This window comes from Danio aesculapii, chromosome 15 (genome assembly GCF_903798145.1).
Source record: "Danio aesculapii chromosome 15, fDanAes4.1, whole genome shotgun sequence".
NCBI lineage: Eukaryota > Metazoa > Chordata > Actinopteri > Cypriniformes > Danionidae > Danio > Danio aesculapii.
The window spans coordinates 46517038-46537231 of record NC_079449.1 but is presented as its reverse complement, the minus strand read 5'-3'; the positions used below and the strand labels follow the sequence as shown (position 1 = coordinate 46537231).

Below are 20194 nucleotides of genomic sequence, written 5' to 3'. Positions count from 1 at the left end.
CTTCGTCAGACTCCAACCTTGACCTGCATTCCAAGTCTGAAACCATGCAAGGTGAGCTACCGAGCAAACTTTTCATGTCAGAAAACTCCTCGGTATGGTGGTAAGCTGTCAGCAGTAGAGTGAAAAGGAATAGAAATTGTCAGCAGCATCATTCTGCCATATTCCTTTTACACACAAAATGCAGCCAGATGTAGCCCCAGGACCTTATCTTGCAGTTTCCAAAAATCTAGCCCTGGGCACATATTCCCAATAGCCCTGTGTTGATGTATGCATATGCACATACAAAGAGCATGTTTAGCCCAGCACACAGCACATTATTTTAACTTTAAATTAGCAATGATCAGCGAACGAATATTAAATGTGTATTGTGGATATGTTTTACTGTTTACACACACATGTTGCAACTTGTTAAATTGTTCATAAACTGACATGTGCATGCACACATAATGTTTCTTAACATTTACAATGGATTACCTTGCATTTCCGCATTAAAGCATGTTTTGCATCTGTTATACTGTACATTATGCAAATATTGTCATCAAATATTCAAATATATTTCTATGGAATTTCCAGCAATAGTTGCACCTTCACTTTTGTTTGTGTGTGGGAACAATAAAAGCTGAATTAGCAGCCAGATTAAAGGCTTTTCAAAGGTGAATTTAAAGCAAGCTACAAACCAAGTTATTAACCAGATATAATTGTAGCGTAACGTAATTAATAATTACATTGTAACATTCACAAGAAAAGAACAAACTGAAATAATGTGATTGAAAATTGTCACACCATATAGTTTGCATGCTATATCAGATTTAAAATACTAAAGTTATAATTTACATTTACATTATATATGGTGTATAATATATAATGGTGATTGGTTATTTTTTATACATTGCTCTATATCAATCCATTGCTTTGATTAGACAAATTAGATAAAACTGAAGAACCAGAATCAAAAACAAAGATTAAAATGCATACAGGCATGCAAACCTATACAGTTCTGTACAATTTCCAGCAGTCCAAGGGTTCTCCAGAGTGACTGCTCCGCAAACCGCCTACAACCAATCTCTACTGGTAAATCCCAGGTCCTCCATTCCTAATTCCAGATTAAATTTACATAAATATATTACATTTATATTTATATATATAAAAAGTAAATGTCTGTTTTACGTTTACCCACATTTGCCCAAAAGGTAGAGGGAATGATGATCCATAAGCTGCACAGTGAGATGGCAAGACTGGTGAAGAGATACATGGGGTACATTGTCAGCAAGTCAGCTGACGTTACTCATAACATTTATGTAATTAAAATCTCTCACTTAATACCTATTCTTATCTTATTCTTTTCATCACAGTGTCTGACTACTTCTTTTTCTTCTTCTTTGTTAGGTGCCATTGCCCCAGAGCTTGATGATGAGGTAAAAAACATCTGTCAGACCCGGCCATATGAATTATTTTGTGATGACTCAAACAACATGCAGAAAGAAAAAGAACTTGTAATGCTGGCAAGAGTGTGTTTCACCGATTTAAACCCATGACACCTCGGGAGGGCTCGACAACAGATCCAGCATCCTGGATCTACTCCTGCAGACCACCACCCAACTCTTCCAGCAGGTCAGCTCTTCCAACGAACCTCCCTTTGTAGCCAAATCCAGCAAGATGTTGCTTCCGCCTCTTCAATGACCTTGCCTACCAGCCGTTTCCTGGCCATTCCTTCAATTCTCAGCAGTCTAAGGATTCTCCAAAGTAACTGCTCCGCAAACCACCTACAAGCAATCTCTACTGGTAAATCCCAGGCCCTCCATTCCTAATTCCGCATTATTTTTATTTAAAAAGTAAATGTCTGTTTTAAGTTTACCCTCTTTTGCCCAATAGGTAGAGGGAATGATTATCCATAAGCTGCACAGTGAGATGGCAAGACTGGTGAAGAGATACCTAGGGTACATTGTCGTTCCAGATAGATTAATTGGGGATATTTCAGTCACTGAACTTTGATATGGACATAAAAACCAGTTGGTAATCTCTTGGTTGGAGCTGACGCCAGAGCATTCCTTGAAAATGAAGAACTCCCCTCAATAACAAAAATATATCAGTGAACTATAACTTGATAACTGCATGCTTCAGTTGTCTTTCTTTTCGATTCCTAGCTAAAATGTGACTCTGTCTTAATTGTGTTCTTGGGACAGTAAAAGCTTTCTATACGGAAGTCGTTGGAAAGATTCTGAAGATATTTCTTTTAGACTCACCTCTGCTCAGTGACCTAAAAGTGTTGGACCCAATCCTTTCGCTTGGAAATCTCTCCTGAAACTGCTTGACCTTGATATTTTTTTATTTACCTGCCCCCTCAGATGATCATATTGTAAGAAAACCAGCTCTGTACATGTACGTATTGAATCAACCTACTGATGTGTTGGAAATCTGTTCTTACCACATAGTGACAAGCCTAGGTTGCAGGTTTCCACAACTAAGGCTTGATAATAAATTGAGAGAGGAGTTTACAGACTATCAAATGACAGACAGCAAGGAATTAATCCAGCAAGAGAGTTGGACAGATTCTCAGGCCTTGTAGGGACAAGCGAGACTGACACTGTGGCTCGGCATTAGGCTTGCTACTTTTAGTGCTATCAATCTGGCAACCTGCGTTTGTTTATGTGGAGTCATCAGAGGAGGGATCAGGTAAAAAGTATTTTGAACTTCACTCCAATACCTATTTCAACCACAGGGTGTCAATCTTACATACTGCACCATTCACATTATAGTTTCATATCTGTTTTACATTTATGCAAAGGCATGTATTTATTTGTTACATCAATATGTTATGAAATATGAGATACTTAACAATAGTTAAAAACAATTTAACAATATTGTAGCACGCTAGAAAAGGTTTAAGACAGCTCCTGTGTTTTATTTGGGGGTGTATCTGTGTTTGTATTTTGGGGAAAAGCGAGTTTGCGCACTCGAGAGGGAGGAGGGCAATAGAAATTAAAGGAGACAGGTATGTTTTTTTGTGTGAGAGAGTTGCTGCTTTCCAGCGAGCAAAAGGATTACTCTGTTAAACGCTTCCTGGCCTTCTTCAGTATGTTACAATGTGATAAGGATTAGCAACATTCCTACTGTCTTACAGTTAGGAATGAACCAAAACTCCTCCAACTGATGGAAGTGGAGAACAAACCTAGGGAGGAACCAGGCTCAGTCGGGGAGGCTCATGTTATAAAAAAAGACAAAACATGTGTAAACTTTGACGCTCTTCTGCTTGTAGCACTACTGTACATGAGAATGTCTGATCAGATTCACATATTTTCTTCTGCAAAACCTTGAGAGACCACTTTAGCTTAAGATGTCCTTCCTATCAATGAATGAGGAAGGTTTATCTTTGTATCCCCTGGTTTTTGCTATGGCCCAGAATAAGTACCTTTGTTGAAAAAATAGTGGAAATTAGTATACTTACAGTGGGATAAATCGTCTTGCACTCATTTAAAACTAAAACTTTGAATTTGAATAAACTTTGAGCAGAGAAGAAAGTAGAATTGCATTACTTTATAATAATTCAACAGACCATAGCCAATTACTATGCTGGTTATCACACCTAATTACATTCGATTTTTCCAATTCATCTTTATTTTTATAGCGCTTTTACAATGTAGATTGTAAACATATTTTACAAGATACATTAGATATTTTCAAAGATCCATAGTCCAAACATTTTATTTTGATACATTTGTCAGGGTTTTGTCCTCAAACATATATGCATGCATGTGTGTGTTATGACACCATATGTAATGTGTGGTGATTTTAACTGCTTCCATAAACTTTTCCAATCTTTCCAACCTATTTTCTTAATCAAAACAAGACAAACCAGCAAATCCAAAACTTTTTCATGCTCAGTGACTTAATAATTAGAAAAATTTTAATAATTAATGTTTTTTATGTTTTCTAAACACAAGCTCATTGTGGATACGTACCCCTGTCTGCATATCTGGAGAGCGTGAATTATGTAGCCAGAGTTATGTCTGGCTGCATTTTGTCTTAAAAACACTACAGGGTGGTATAACGCTGCCGTTGACTTTCTGCTCTACCAGCTGACCAGTTCCAGTGTTACCAGTTTCCCCAGTGGCTTGCTTCGCATGTCAGTGGACTTGGGATGCATAGCAGAGTAGACCGTGATGATGGGGTTCAAGTCCGATGAGTAACGATTCCAGAACTCAGGTAGAAGCAAAAAAATAAAGAATGGCTGAAAACGTGGTGAAATTATGCAGCTGAGACGTCTTTTCTTTTTCTAGATTGTTTGAAAACACTCGGTAGGATTTAGGGAAGGGGTAGGGTGGATCAGTTGGTCGACAGCAAGCTGGTCGGCTGAAGTGTATATTGCACCCTCTGGTGAATTTACCCAAGAAGAGGACATCGAGAAAATTGAGATCATCAAAAAGCATACACAGCTGCCTCTGGGGGATTTGCATAAACAAAAACTGCAAGTAGACATACCTATGGATACATATTTCACTGTCCCCAGAAATGCAGACCTGGATACATATACGGAATGAGCCTGGGTTGTTTCTAAATCAACGGCTTGCTTGATTTTGTAGCATTTGTCTGGCACCCTTACTTATGCGCATACACTCAAAAATTACAAACTATTTGCTTTACCCAGCTTTCAGACCTGTAAAGCCACTAAATCTTGACATCTTGCTTTAACAGAGAATAGCGTGAAAGAGAACTCAGAGATCACTTTATTTTGTGCGTGTGAGAGAAAGGAAATACAAAAATAGATGCCGACTCACAACAAAACCACAACAGCATGAGATCATCAGAGGATGTAATTGACATGCAGAACAGTTTACAAAAATTATGAGGGAACATAAAAACCATGCTCTAGTTTTTTTTTTCCTTATTTCATTTAGCCAATGTTGTATTTGCATTGCCACAATATGCATGTATAGCACAAACCACGAGGATCCCTCTATAAGACCACAGTCAGGGAGCAGAGAGCCCTGGTTGCCTGCGAGGTGCTCGCTGCTGCCGCTTGGCCGGAGGCACAGGTAGGGGCGGCAGAGGAGCTCTTGCAGGCAGGCACCCTCGACGAGGAGCAGTAAATGCACATCCGACTGCACCGCCGTGAATTCCTGGGTGAATTCACCGACGGTGTCTCCGAACAAGGCCAGCCTGGGATATGGGTGAGTTAAGAAAGCGAACTTCGTCAACTTCGCGCATATCTGCCAGGTTTAGCCAAAGGTGGTACTCATGGACCATCTATGTGGCCATTGTCCTTCCCAGGGCACACGCAGCAGACTTGTGGTCCGTAGAGCACAGTCGGTTGTGGTGCGGGCTTGTGTAACAAGCCTAGGTCATACAGCTGAGCCAGCGCCAGAAAAACTGACTGGGCCAGAAAACCGACACGCCTTGGACAAAAGACAAGGTCAACGCGACCAGGAAGAGGCACCACGCGAGCCCGCAATGGCACTCTCAATCTGGGGTATCTGCTTGTACCCACTGGCTGCTCTGCCATCAAGGGTGGTGAGGGCGGAGGCGCACGCAGATCGGGCAGAGAAAGGTGCCCTCCAAGACTGCGTGAGCCTACTGTGCACTTCCGGAAAGAAAGAGAACGGTAGGCATAGAAGGTCTTGCCTTCTTTACATCCTTCACATAACGGTCAAGTCGGTCCGGCTGCGGGGCTGGGGGATAAACCATCTCCAGGCCCACGGCTGAAGCAGCCCGGTTGTGTCTGCTTCTAAAACCGACGCTCGCTATCTCGGAAGGAGGGAGTGGATTCAAATCCTCATCAGACAATGACAGCCCGTCCTCCAATGCAGCAATGGACATCTGAGCCTCTGTGCCATCAATTAAGATGGCGATCATCCGAGGACGGATCGCTTCTCTCGCTCAAAGCTTGGATGGAGTGCGTGGAGGAGCGAGAGGTCCGCAAGCCAGAGGGCAGCAGATTTACTCCCACTGTAACCCTCAGAACTGCCCGAGTTCCAACTGCAGAGTGAAGGACAACTTGGTTTGGTGGCGCTTTTGCAAGAGTGAGCCGCAATCTTAACTGCGCAACAGACATGCCACCTCAGTGATGGCATACACTGTCCGCGAGCACCACATCAACATGCTGGACCCCCAGACATGAAACGCAGTGCTTGTGCCCATCATCTGTGGACAGGAAACCACCGCATCCAGAAATGCACAGTACGAGCGACGTCTTAAAAAAGACGCACTACCCAATCGTGTTACTCTTTTGGGAAATTCGCAACAATACAAACTAGGAGAGGCAGCCCGCTTTCTCGTTCTCTCTCTCTCTCTGTCGTAACAGTCTGAGAAACCCTCGTGACTTTCTCAGAAGCTTTGTGAAAGGATCTGAAGCAAAAAGGATGTCTCAGCTTGGCACGTGCAGCGCTTATGTACAAGATTAATTGTAAGTAGCGCCAGCTGTGCATGCTGACGCTGCCAACTTATTGGCTTTTCATTGGCCCGTTTTATTACTCTGATTGGAATTTGACGAAATCCTCCATAGTGGACGTTTCGACATAGCATTGAAGTTCCCCTCCCGAAGGGGAACTAACAATGCACCAAAGGCAATGTTTATACTAATCTGTCACATGTCCAAGACTGTGATAAAACGATTAATAACTCCAATCCACAATTCCTTTTTTATACTGACAATAAGTCATGTTGTGTGTATTTATGTACTAATGTGCTTATATATTATATATGCCTCTGGCCAAATAGTTAATATTTCATCTACATTTAACGGTAATATTACATTACACTAACAAAATAATCACAATTTGAAAAATCAGCCAATTTAATAGTATTCTGTTTTAATAAGTTGCTGGTAATGTAGGTTTTGACACATGGCTGCTAGTTAAAGCTGGTTCTTGCTTTTCATGAGCTGGTTTTAGCTGGTATTTATATGCTGGGCTGTGTTTTTACTCATTTCTTATTGTGATGTTACTGTGTTATTATATTTGTATGATATGTGGTATCTTATTATTTTGAAATTGTGTAATATTAGTAATATTTCATACCCATACTGTTTTCGAAGTAATAATCGTATATATACGTTATTCATGTGGACAAAGAGCACACCTCACGTCTTATTTTTTTCACCACAAAGTATCACCCCTCCCCCATCAACCAAACAAGATTTTTTTTTCTTTTGAGGTTTCCTTCGTTTCTCTTTTTTCTGCAACAATCTAGAGACAGAAGGACTAATATCTACACCTAGGTTCAGTGGACAGCTTTTTTACTGATGGATTTCAAGTAAGTTTAATCTAATATGCCATGCAATTATAATGCTTATAATACTTAAAATGTTGACTGTATGCAAGTTCATAGGGTTAAAACATAATATATAGAGTAATATATTGCCATATAATCACTGTATGTATTTATATATTATGTGCTAATATATTATATATGCCTCGGGCCATTTCTATTTGATGTATGTTTTTATGTGACGTAAGGTTTTGACTGATGGCTGCTAGTTTAAGCTGGTTCTTGCTTTTCATTAGCTGATTTTTGCTGGTCAGGTCAGATTCAACCAGCAGCCCCTTGTCAAATTATGCTGCTTATGTCAACATGGTAATATTCTGCTAATAAGCATGTAGTAAAAAGTGAGAATTGGGCCAGGAAGTAAAGTGATGCAAACAACAAAATGTGATATGTCATCTTATACAGTAGGCTATGTACAATATCCGTTATCTGCAAGTATGAATCATAGCGTGTCTAATATATCTCTCTTGCTTTATCTAGATGGAGTTGGAGTCTACAATGCATGCCACCATCTTCACCACTTTCCCAACAGATCAAATTAAAACAAACATGACCATAGCAAACATTTCCTGTGAAACAATGTACACAGATGTCTCAACCCATCCGGCTTTCATCTTTAGCTACTCACTTGTGTTTCTCATCAGTCTGGTGTTGAACTGCATCACAATGCGGGTGTATTTCTGCACCAGTCAACGTGTCCAGTCCAGCATCACAGTCTACATGAAGAACCTGGCAGCGGCTGATTTTTTCCTTTTCCTTTGTTTACCTTTGCGCATTGCTAACAATGCTTACTATTCCATGACAATACGTAACATTTACTGCAGCTTTGGAGCAACAGCCTTTTATATAAACATGTATGCAAGCATTCTCTTCATGGACTTCATTGCTGCAAACAGGTATGAAACTCATTTATATGTTTCACTATATGTGATTGCTTTATTAGTGGGCCTATTTCAACATGGCTTTTTAGTAATTCAATCGCAAGTGGTCAGCCAAGAAGCTTTACAGTATTCACCTGGGATTTCACAAAAAAATATTGTATGCGTGAACGTAATCGTTTCAAAATCTCACTCTAAAAATGATCATGTCTCAAATTAAGTCTGAGGGAGCAATGCATACCAGTATCAGGTACTTACTTTCAACTTAGCTCTGAACATTCTCAAAGACAGAACCACTTTCCTTATGGTCATAGACTGTAAAATATACAGACGGAGTCTCCGTGACGTCACCCATAGGTTTCTGAACACTGCCAAAGAAGCTACAAGTAGGCGCGGCCAACCGTCGCCATTTTGTTCGCGCGTCATCGCACCCACGACGGGATACCAAACAAGGGCAAAGAGGCGGAGAGTGAGCGGAGCTACAGACACCTGCTGGCACTTTGCTTAGACCTGGCAGACAGACTTTACTTTGGGAGAAACACTTAATACTCTATTACCTGCGACTCGTTTGTGTTCTGACCACATGTGCTTGGCTGTACACTATATCAATAAAGTGTTTAGACTTTTAAACACACTGTAGTAATACAGAGAGCCACTAAACATTGCTCTTATGATGTTTTTCTACAGGAGGAAAACGCGAATTACTTCCAAACACTTCAGATATAGTGTGTGTTAATAAATGCAGGACTATTGATGAACTCCAGGCATAACACTGTATGATAACACTTCAGATGACTGTTCTAGAGCCTACAGCTAATCAATCTGTCACATTCTGGAGTGCATTACGGGTCTAAAGAAAAATGTTAATGATAAATGATCTTAAATAAAACAAATACATTTATAGAGATGGTATACAAGTATATAACTTTACTCACATGGGAAACGAGGCCACATTAATGGTTTGTGAGCACAATTAAATGCACACAGCATCCCATATCATCTGATAATTGTAAGAAATAAGTCCAAAAGGCAGCTGACTGTGTAAAGCCACATAAAACAACACAAAAATACGATGAATATGCCGAGATCAGTGGCTAATCTGCCGGATTCAGCTAAAGTGAAGTGACGGCGACCAGCGAGACCTAGCTGTCACTCAAGTGGCCACGCCCTTAATTATGCAAACATAATATAACCTAATATAAAGGAAATGGATGAGTTATAAAAAAATTCACCCCCCTCACAGTTGTCATGGAGGGTAATAATAGCTATATGAACCAAAATGGTTCTTTGTACCAGGCTGTAAACACCTTTTTTTCTGCTGTAAAGTTGGTCATTCTAACAGTGGGCTCCATTGCAATTTGCTCTATTATGGAGCCAGGACTAGCGGAACTTTGATGAATTGCAGTTTCAGTTACTTCCGTATTGGCTTCCCGAGGGAGAGCGGGAGGTTGCCGCTTGGATACGGTATGAGATTTGACCACACAGTATTAAGCAGTGTAAGGGTCCATCTATTAGTTCTATGACAGAACTAACAGCATGGGTGAAGGTTAATTGCGTGTAAGCCTTTTTAGCACATGTGAAAAGAAATATTTTTATTTATTAAAATTAATTTTTCTTTGTTTCCAACTCCGAATTTTAATCTGACTCCAATTCATAATAATTTAAATTTACATAAATCTAACTGAAGCTGATCACCTTATAGGTTGTGATTTGGTCTAATTTAGATTGATTAACCTAATAAATCCTTATTTTCAGTTAATGCTTCATCGTTTACCCAAAGTCAGAGTCAGTATGCTGCATTTTGACTGCCTCGTATTTTCAACACAGGTACCTGAAGATTGTGCGACCATTGGAGACTCACACTCTGCAGACGGTTCGTACTGCCCGCCACATTTCTGTAGCAACTTGGCTCTCCCTGCTAGCCTTGTGTGGCATCTACTTGGTCCTCTTTCTTCAGACTTCCTGGAGTTACAATCAGCAAGACATTAGCTGCGAGTCCATGCACAGTCCACAGCTCAGTGTTTTCTACAAAATCATCCACTGTGTGTCCATTGTAACCTTCATGTTCGTGCTAATATCGATGATTGTTCTGTATTGGAAGACTCTGCGAAAGATTCAACAGGCTCAGTTGTCCACACAGACCATCTCCAGCACTCAAACATTTAACAAGTCAAAGCGCAATATGCTAATATTAATGGTAGTTTTCTGCGTGTGCTTTGTGCCTTATCATGTGGTGAGACTGCCTTACATGTTCAGTAGTGAATGCTCAACAGTTCACGCATTTAACATCTTGAAAGAGGTGACAATCCTGCTTGGAGTGTTAAATGTTTGTTTTGATCCTCTAATCTACTTCCTCTTCTGCAAGGCCTTTAGAGCCCAGCTTAGAAGGAGGAACGATTTGCACAGGTCCAGTGAAGAGCAAACATGAAACATCTGAAGAATAATGTAATATACTGAAATAAACGTAATTTTGATTTAAGAAATGCTTCAGTTTTCAAAAGTTGGCAAAAAAATTAAATGTGTTTGGGTAAAGAGTCCTCTGAACGATGTTCACTCATGAGACTAATAAGAGTTTTGTGTTGAATTTAAGCATGGAGCACAAAACAACACTGCCAATGTTGTTATTATGACAAGCACTTGGGAATTCATGTCTGAACCAGCAACTTTGTCAATATATTTAGCAACTTGTCAGACCCCCTAGCAAAAAATGTTTTTGGAGCCACTGATCTGTTCTTACAGTACCATTCCTACATCTCAAAGACTTGCGGTCCTTGTACAGCCATATCTCCCACCTGCAGCCTTGAGAGCAGATCATTCGTCTGCAGACCAATAGCAAATGTTTTAGCACCGCAAATGTGAGGTATTTCCCTGGTAGTCAAAGCAACTTGCTTCTTTGTTTTAAATTTAACAATTTAAATAGACCATTTATTATTTTCTTGCTGTTGTTCACGATCAATTTTAGTGACACCAGTTACTGAACTTGTCTGACATTATTAGGTCTTAAAGACAACTGCAAATTCACAGCACATTCATTCTGGAGGGATCCCTAGGCATTCCCAGACCAGCCAAGAGACATAGGCGGTTTCTCAATATGCGTACTTCAGTGGTCTTGCGTCCTCGTGTACTTGTGTAACGTCATCATCAACTGCCAAAGTTCAGCTCCAATACTCAAGACCACCAGAACGGAGGATATGCGAAACTTCCCAGATGTGTTCTTAATATCGAGGACACACCGATGCAGACTTGAGCACCGAACTCGCTCAAGAAGTCCCAGAAGTCATTGTGGCTGGAGGTAGGAAGCACAGCATTTTATATAGGTTTATTATTAAAGTTCAGAGTAACTTATTTATCTCAGGAGTTTCCCCAAATGAGACAGTGAATATAAACATTACCATGAAAATCTTAATAAAGGAATGAACTTATTAAGGGTGTTTATTTGCATAAATTCCTATTTAAATACAAATTTTATTTGTATTGTGCAACGTGTATTTGTAAAGTCTTTATGCAGAGTATATGTTGTGAAAAGGGGAAAAACAATCATTGTATGAATGCTGTAATGTTTAAATAATTTTTGGTTAAAGATGCGTGAGGGTCATGTGACCATCAGGAAGAACGCAGCATCTTATTTCTCACAGGACGCGTTCTCTGTCCTCGCGGTCTCCTGAGTTCGTTCTTCCGAGGTGACCTAGGAAGACCGGTCTTTACAAGAACGCAAGTCCGTTCTCTGCATTCTTAGAATTAAGAAATAGCCATAGTCCCTCCAGCGTGTCATGGGTTTTCCCTGAGGCCTTCTTCCGATGGGACATGCCTGGAACACCTCCCTAGGTAGGCGTCCAGGAGACATCCAAAACAGATTTGCTCCATGTTTTAAATATCTGTCCAGAGAGGTCGTGTTTTGATCCTTGATTGGTCTCACGCAGTCAAGTGATGCGATTTCGCAGGTCAGAGTTCACCAAGCTTGAACTTTGCACCGCAGCGACATGTGAAACTTGATGCATGACCTTGCGTTTCCGGTCTGACGCATTCGCGTGCGTATGAATGGAAGTCTATGGGAGAAAAAGCCCAGTGTGACCGCAGCTTTAGCCACTAAATCAAAAGAATACGAATTGCCGTGAGATTGTGTTGGATAATTAATTTGTTTTAGACAATACAAACTACAGAAAGACTCTGATCAGCCATATTAGTTTGCTGAGTGTTCTGTATTTTTATAATTCAAATATTTTTGTTTGTATAATAAGCTACACTATCTCCCTCATTTGAGTTCAACATGTTTACAGAAAGGTTTAATAAATGTTTAAGTAAGTTAATATCTTTTCAGTTGTTTTTTTAAGCTAACACTTACTGCATTTTAGCAATAAGAAGCCATGATACAGATTATTGAGCTGAAGCTTGACTACAAAATTAAATTGCAAATTAAATCGAAATCAAAATATCTGTCAAAAAAATCACGACTAGATATTTCCCCCAAAATCACACAGCCCTAATGTTAAACATCATTCGGCTAATGATGCTATGTGTAGTTGAGGATGTACATATCATCAATCAAACTTCTTCAATGACTACAGATAACTCATTTGCAATTTCCATATAGCATTGCATACATTCTGTTCATAAAAAGTATACTATTTCCTTAAAGCTGTGCAGTTTTTACCACCACTGCGGTTCGCAACTCTGACACCTTTAAATGCCTTCTCCAAACCCCCACACTAGCGGTCTTGGCCACTTGAAAGCGTGTGCACATGACAGGAAGTAAGTGTTTACATATACAAAGCATTTTGTATCTGAAGGTTTCGGGTAAATGTTCTGTAATAATCTTTATGTTCAGCTAATGTTCATTTCAGAGAGAGTTAATTTCATTTAATTTGTATGGAGTAGGCCTATATACAGTGGGGGAAATAAGTATTGAACACGTCATAATTTTTTCTCAGAAAACTTATTTCTAAAGGTGCTGTTGACTTGAAATTTTCACCAGATGTTGGCAACAACCAAAGAAATCCACATGGCTGCATTTTGTCTTTAAGACAAATGCTATGGGGTGGTATGATGCCATTGCTTTTTGTGCTACCAGCTGACCGCTTACCTCAGTATGGACGGCTTTCCCGCTGTTACCAGTTTGTCCAGTTAGCTCGCCATGTACGTCAGCGGACTTGAGACACAGAGAGGAGTTGACCACAATGACGGGGTTTGAGTCCAGCAAAGAACGGTTCCAGAAAATGGTTAAGATCAAAACAGAAGCCAACAAGTAAATAACAGGATGATATTGTGGTAAAATCTGAACAAGTGGTAAAAATCAGATGAGGGCTTTTCTTTTTCTGGATTGCTTTTTAAAACTGTCGATTGGGTTTATATATATGTATGCAATGTTTTTTTTTTTTGTTTTTTTGCATCTGGCCCTCAACCCAAAGTGTTTGGACACCCCTGGTCTAGAGGATCATAGTGCTTAAGAATGTGAACTAGCGAAGCAAATATATAAAACAAATAATTAATTAAGCGCTAAATACAGTCAAAACCCTGAGGTAATCTAGGACAAAATTGTTCTTTTAAAGTCTACTCATAATGGATGTTAATTTGATGCTGGATTAGTGACAAACTCGATTGTTTTTCTGAAAATGCATGGATGTGGTTTCAGAGAGACTTCACTAGATGGAAACAAAGACCAAATATACACTAGACTAGAAGACAAAATGAAAGTTCTGTCATGGTTAACTCTCCCTACGCTTTCTTTCTTCTGTTAAACACAAAAGAAGTTTTTAGATATAAAAGATTACTTTTTAAAAAATCTAACAAAGCACTGTGCACTGTTCGGGCTTTCTTCAAAATCTCATATGGGGGATTTTATAATTGAAGGTACATTTTGGTTACAGTGTCTTTTATCTTATGCTTGAACAACTAAATGACTTCTTAAGTCTATTTAACTGAATGCATTGTAATCACATTAAAACATTGATGCTGTAAAAGGAAACTTTTCAAATTGAAAATAGTCACAGTACGCTTTTACCGGAGGTTTATCATTGCCTGAAAAACACTAGCTGTCCATATACTCCACTGAAGGTACATTATGGTGTACAAAGTCATTATTTTTTCAGCTTTTGAATGATTTATTTTTTAGATTTTTAAGTATTTATAAAATGTGTTACTTATTTTCATAGGTCACACAATGTTACGTGCAATAACAATACAATATTTTCAGTAAATATTGTCTTATATTGCCAAAAAGCATGATTTCTTGATGTAAAAATTAGTGTATTTTTTCTATCATGTATTATTGTGTAATCAAAATATTTTATTTTACTTTTACTTTGCCTATATATATATATATATATATATATATATATATATATATATATATATATATATATATATATATATATATATACACACACACACACACGTTGTATTTTTAAAAACCCTAGTTTTATAAAAACTCTCACCCTAAATAGTTATTTTTCTCTAATTCTACAACAACAAATTGTTTAAAACTAACTTTTATCTAATAAAAATATGTCTCCGTAAATCTTGCGTCAACTCTGTTACCATATCATTTCATTCATTCATTCATTTTCTTTTCAGCCTAGTCCCTTTATTAATCCGGGGTCAACACAGCAGAATGAACCGCCAACTTATCCAGCATATGTTTTACGCAGTGAATGCCCTTCCAGCTGCAACCCATCACTGGGAAACATCCATACACACATATACTATGGACAACTTAGCTTGCCCAAATCACCTGTACCACATGTTTTTGGACTTGTGGGGGAAACCAGAGCACCCGGAGGAAACCCACACAAACATGGGGAGAACATGCAAACTCCACACAGAAAAGCCAATGGACCCAGCCGAGGCTTGAACCAGCAACCTTCTTGCTGTGAGGCGAACACCACCGTGCAGCCCCCAAACAATTTTTTTTTATATAATTAAATATTATTTAATATACAATAAAAAAAACTCAATCATAGAGCAGTCCAGCAGCCAAATTTAAAAAAAAATATTATTTTTAGTCGTAAATTCATTTTAAGACATAATTACTTAATATGTAAATGTATTAAATGTATCATATGACTCAGCCGAGGCGACCTTCTTGCTGTGAGGCGAACGTGCTACTCACTGCGTCACCGTGCAGCCCATTTATATATATATATAGAACCGCCAACTTATCCAGCATTTGTTTTACACAGTGGATGCAATGCCAGCTGCCCAGAACCCAGCACCGGGAAACACCCATACTCTCTTGCATTCACACACATACACTACCACCAATTTAGCTTATTCAATTCACCTATAGTGCATGTTTTTGAACTGTGGAGGAAACCCACAGCAACATGGGGAGAACATGCAAGCTCCACACAGAAATGCCCTAAAATCACCCCTGGAATCACCCATGTGCTAGACTGAAGATGAAACAAGTTGAGGGTGAATAGTGAAAAGTGTGTGTGTATTGTGTATAGCAGCTTTACTATAATCAGTTTTTGCAACAATTAAAGGAACTGACTTATTTAACTGGTTCTTGCTATTTTAGTGAGCATAGCGTGAGTTCCTGTGTAAATGCATCAAGCGTAGCAGATTATTCACAATGCCCCACAGCTACAGCAAGACATTTGCATGGCAAGAACAAACTGTTGCTCAGGAATCAACAAAACTGCTGAATCATAAAGCAAATCATTGATTCGTTTTGCAAAATCACTGAAAACAGCATTACAAAAACCTATTAAACTTAAAAACCTATTTTAAAACCTATTAAAATCAACCCATCCCCCCTCCCCCCAAGAGTGTGAGATTATTAAAGCATTTAAAAAGTAATTAACACTTTGTTCATAACAGTGTCATTAAACCTTTATAATCATGACATGGCACGTGAGATTTCATTTATGCTTATAACAACTGTCGTTAAGTGTAATTCACTCAGCTATGATTAGAGTTGGGTACCGTTTAGCGTTATTTCAATACCGGTGCCTAAACCAATACGTTTGAGCCACACGTTTATAGTGGATGACACTAGAAAAACGTTTAATTTGACAAAATAAATATATATAATTAAAGGTTAAAGTATACATCAATTCATATTTTATATATTTAAAATCGCATTAATATATTTATTGTGATCGTTAGTTTGTTAGCATGAATGCAAGATACCATTATGCAAATACCTTGACATAAGCTTACTCCTAACCTGTGGAAAGACTCATCAAAATCAGTGAACATCTTTTTTCCAGGGTTGGGGCTTGAGTCATCTGAGTACGTTTACATGTACACCAATACTTCGATTTCAATAAACAATACTCTGATTAAGATTCTTACGTTACCATGTAAACAGGTCAGAGTCTCATCTCTTATTCCCTTTAAGAGTCAGTTGCGTCTTGCCATGGTCTTTTTCCTCTTTAGATGGCGGACTTGAGTGTAACGCTTGTTAAACAGTTAAACAGACCATCTGGAGCTTGAGGATAAAAAAGGAGCCTCCTCCATTTGGCCATCTGGGCGCACTCACTGAAGACCTCCATTAGCCTACATAATTAATTTCGTTTGTTAAGCTCAAAGATTTGTTTTAAAACTATTTCTAAATTCAGTTCTAATTTCCAGCAAACGAATAAATGAACAATAATAAGTGGAAGTTATATCCAAAGACATGTCCTGTGCCCCAAATGGTCCAAAACCTGACAGGTGGACAAATCTAAGCTTGTTTTTAATAAAACAAATACAAATATTCATATAATAAGTAACACTAATAAAAAAATAACATTATACAAAAGCAAGTTGTCTTGAATAAACTCAAATAAGCCCCGACGTGAACAAGGCATGGAGGTACTGGTTTATATTTATATAGAAAATATAAATTTTTGTAATATTTTAATTCTTTTTGATTTGTAAAGATATTTGCGTATTGCTGTACATCCTGGTGTTTTAAGCAATGAGTAAGTGAGGCGCTCAACTGACGTGCTTTGCACTGCTCTCAGCTGGTCTATTGAACAGTCTATTTTAGTTCCTCAAAATAGCAACGCGCCAACAATGCGCCTTAACACACCTCTTTTCTATTAATGTTATAAACTGTAACACCCATGAATCCACAAAGTTTCGCAAATGGATTTGCTATTTCACCAACGTGGCAGAAAACTGAAAAATTAAGGTTGCGTTGGTCGGAAAATAGCAACACATCATGGAAACGTGCCTTGCGCCCTATTGCACTGGGTGTATGATATGGCCCAATGAGTTTGTTTCTGAAAACGTAGCCCTATATACATTCCTGGAGATCACAAATTATGTAGCCAGAGGAATGTATGCCTGCATTTAATCTTTAAAAGGAACACTACGGGGCGGTATGACTCCTTTTCCTTTATCCTTTTCGCGATTACCAGCTGACCACTCCTTATTGACGGCTTTCTCGCTGTTACCAGTTTGACCAGTAGCTCGCCATGTACGTCGGCGGACTTAAGACACAGAGAGGAGTTGACCATGACAATGGGGTTTAGGTTTGGTGAAGAATAGTTCCAAGACAAAAACAGAAGCCCAAAAATAAAACAAACAAGTAAATAAAAGGGTGAGAATATGGTAAAATCGGAAAACATGGTAAAAATCAGGCTAGGGATTTTCTTTTTCTGGACTGCTTTTTGAAATACTGTCGGTTGGGTTTAGGGAAGTGGCTGGGCGCTGGTCAATCGGTGCTTTTTAAAACACTATTGGTTAGGATTAGGGATAGGGGTGGGTGAGGCGATCGGTCCGTCAGTCAGTCAATAGCGGCCTCTAGTGGATTCACGCGAGAACAGCAGAGAGAAATTTGAGATCTCAAAAAGCATACACAGCGACCTCTGGTGGATGTGTGAAAACCAAAACTGCAAAAAACGTAGCTCCTGGGACGTACTTAGCGCTCTCCAGAAATGTATATTGAGGTACTTAATCAGAATGAGCCTGGGTTGCGATTATAATGCCTCCATGCCTCACCAACATGGCGGAAAACTGAAAAATTAAGGTTGCGTTGGTCAGAAAATAGCAACACATCATGGAAACGTGTTTTGCACCCTATTGCGCCGGGTGTATGATATGGCCCAATGAAAACGTAGCCCTATATACATTCCTGGAGATCACAAATTATGTAGCCAGAGGAATGTATGCCTGCATTTAATCTTTAAAAGGAACACTACGGGGCGGTATGACTCCTTTTCCTTTATCCTTTTCATTTCTTTTCGCGATTACCTCCTTATTGATTACATCCTTATTATTACATTCCTCCTTACCTCCTTATTGACGGCTTTCCCGCTTTTACCAGTTTGACCAGTAGCTCGCCATGTACGTCGGGGGACTTAAGACACAGAGAGGAGTTGATCATGACAATGGGGTTTAGATTTGGTGAAGAATAGTTCCAGAAAGCGGGTAAGACAAAAACAAAAGCCCAAAAATAAAACAAACAAGTAAATAAAAGGGTGAGAATATGGTAAAATCTGAAAACGTGGTAAAAATCAGGCTAGGGATTTTCTTTTTCTGGACTGCTTTTTGAAATACTGTCGGTTGGGTTTAGGGAAGTGGCTGGGCGCTGGTCAATCGGTGCTTTATAAAACACTATTGGTTAGGATTAGGGATAGGGGTGGGTGAGGCGATCGGTCCGTCAGTCAGTCAATAGCGGCCTCTAGTGGATTCACGCGAGAACAGCAGAGAGAAATTTGAGATCTCAAAAAGCATACACAGCGACCTCTGGTGGATGTGTGAAAACCAAAACTGCAAAAAACGTAGCTCCTGGGACGTACTTAGCGCTCTCCAGAAATGTATATTGAGGTACTTAATCAGAATGAGCCTGGGTTGCGATTATAATGCCTCCATGCCTCACCAACATGGCGGAAAACTGAAAAATTAAGGTTGCGTTGGTCAGAAAATAGCAACACATCATGGAAACGTGTTTTGCACCCTATTGCGCCGGGTGTATGATATGGCCCAATGAAAACGTAGCCCTATATACATTCCTGGAGATCACAAATTATGTAGCCAGAGGAATGTATGCTTGCATTTAATCTTTAAAAAGAACACTACGGGGCGGTATGACTCCTTTTCCTTTATCCTTTTCATTCCTTTTCGCGATTACCTCCTTGTTGATTACATCCTTATCATTACATTCCTCCTTACCTCCTTATTGACGGCTTTCCCGCTGTTACCAGTTTGACCAGTAGCTCGCCATGTACATCGGGGGACTTAAGACACAGAGAGGAGTTGATCATGACAATGGGGTTTAGATTTGGTGAAGAATAGTTCCAGAAAGCGGGTAAGACAAAAACAGAAGCCCAAAAATAAAACAAACAAGTAAATAAAAGGGTGAGAATATGGTAAAATCTGAAAACGTGGTAAAAATCAGGCGAGGGATTTTCTTTTTCTGGACTGCTTTTTCAAATACTATCGGTTGGGTTTAGGGAAGTGGCTGGGCGCTGGTCAAACGGTGCTTTTTAAAACACTATTGGTTAGGATTAGGGATAGGGGTGGGTGAGGCGATCGGCCCGTCAGTCAGTTGATATCGGTCTCTGGTGGATTCACGCGAGAACAGCAGAGAGAAATTTGAGATCTCAAAAAGCATACACAGCGGCCTCTGGTGGATTTGTGAAAACCAAAACTGCAAAAAACGTAGCTCCTGGGACGTACTTGGCGCTCTCCAGAAATGTATATTGAGGTACTTAATCAGAATGAGCCTGGGTTGCGATTATAATGCCTCACGACAATCATATGCCGCATGACAATCATGTTTATGGCAGATTTATGACAAGTTTTGTTGTCTTGGTAATGTCAAGTTGTCATGGCAACAATAAAAACAGGTCGTGATGTCAAGTTGTCATAACAATAATGTCATCTTTGCATTTAAAATGCTATAATTGAGCGAATGGCACTTTAAAGCAGTTGTCTGAAGCATGCAGAAAATCCCATTCACATTAACGTCATGTCATGATTATACGACAATCTTTTGAACACCCCTTCAAGTAAAGTGCAATCATATAGAACAAAACACGCTGCTTTCATGTAGCGATGTCGCCTCGGAAAAAAACAAAACTTTGACTTGCAAATAAGTGAAACAAAAAGGCTAAAAATATTAT

The 20194-nt window shown here is 39.3% G+C and overlaps 1 protein-coding gene across 1 annotated transcript; it reads left to right on the top strand.

Annotated features, from left to right (window-relative positions):
* The first annotated feature begins 7756 nt into the window (after window positions 1-7756).
* LOC130241831 (P2Y purinoceptor 14-like) lies at window positions 7757-10642 on the top strand. The gene is made up of 2 exons (XM_056473794.1): window positions 7757-8156; window positions 9966-10642. Exons 1-2 carry the CDS (start codon window positions 7759-7761, stop codon window positions 10564-10566), a joined length of 999 nt encoding a protein of 332 aa, XP_056329769.1. The 5' UTR covers window positions 7757-7758; the 3' UTR covers window positions 10567-10642.
* The last annotated feature ends 9552 nt before the right edge of the window (window positions 10643-20194 follow it).

Coding starts and splice junctions, on each gene's coding strand:
- LOC130241831 (XM_056473794.1), top strand. CDS start 7,759: ATGCATGCCACCATCTTCACCACTTTCCCAACAGATCAAATTAAAACA. Junction 8,157..9,965: donor GACTTCATTGCTGCAAACAG/GTATGAAACTCA, acceptor TTTTCAACACAG/GTACCTGAAGATTGTGCGAC.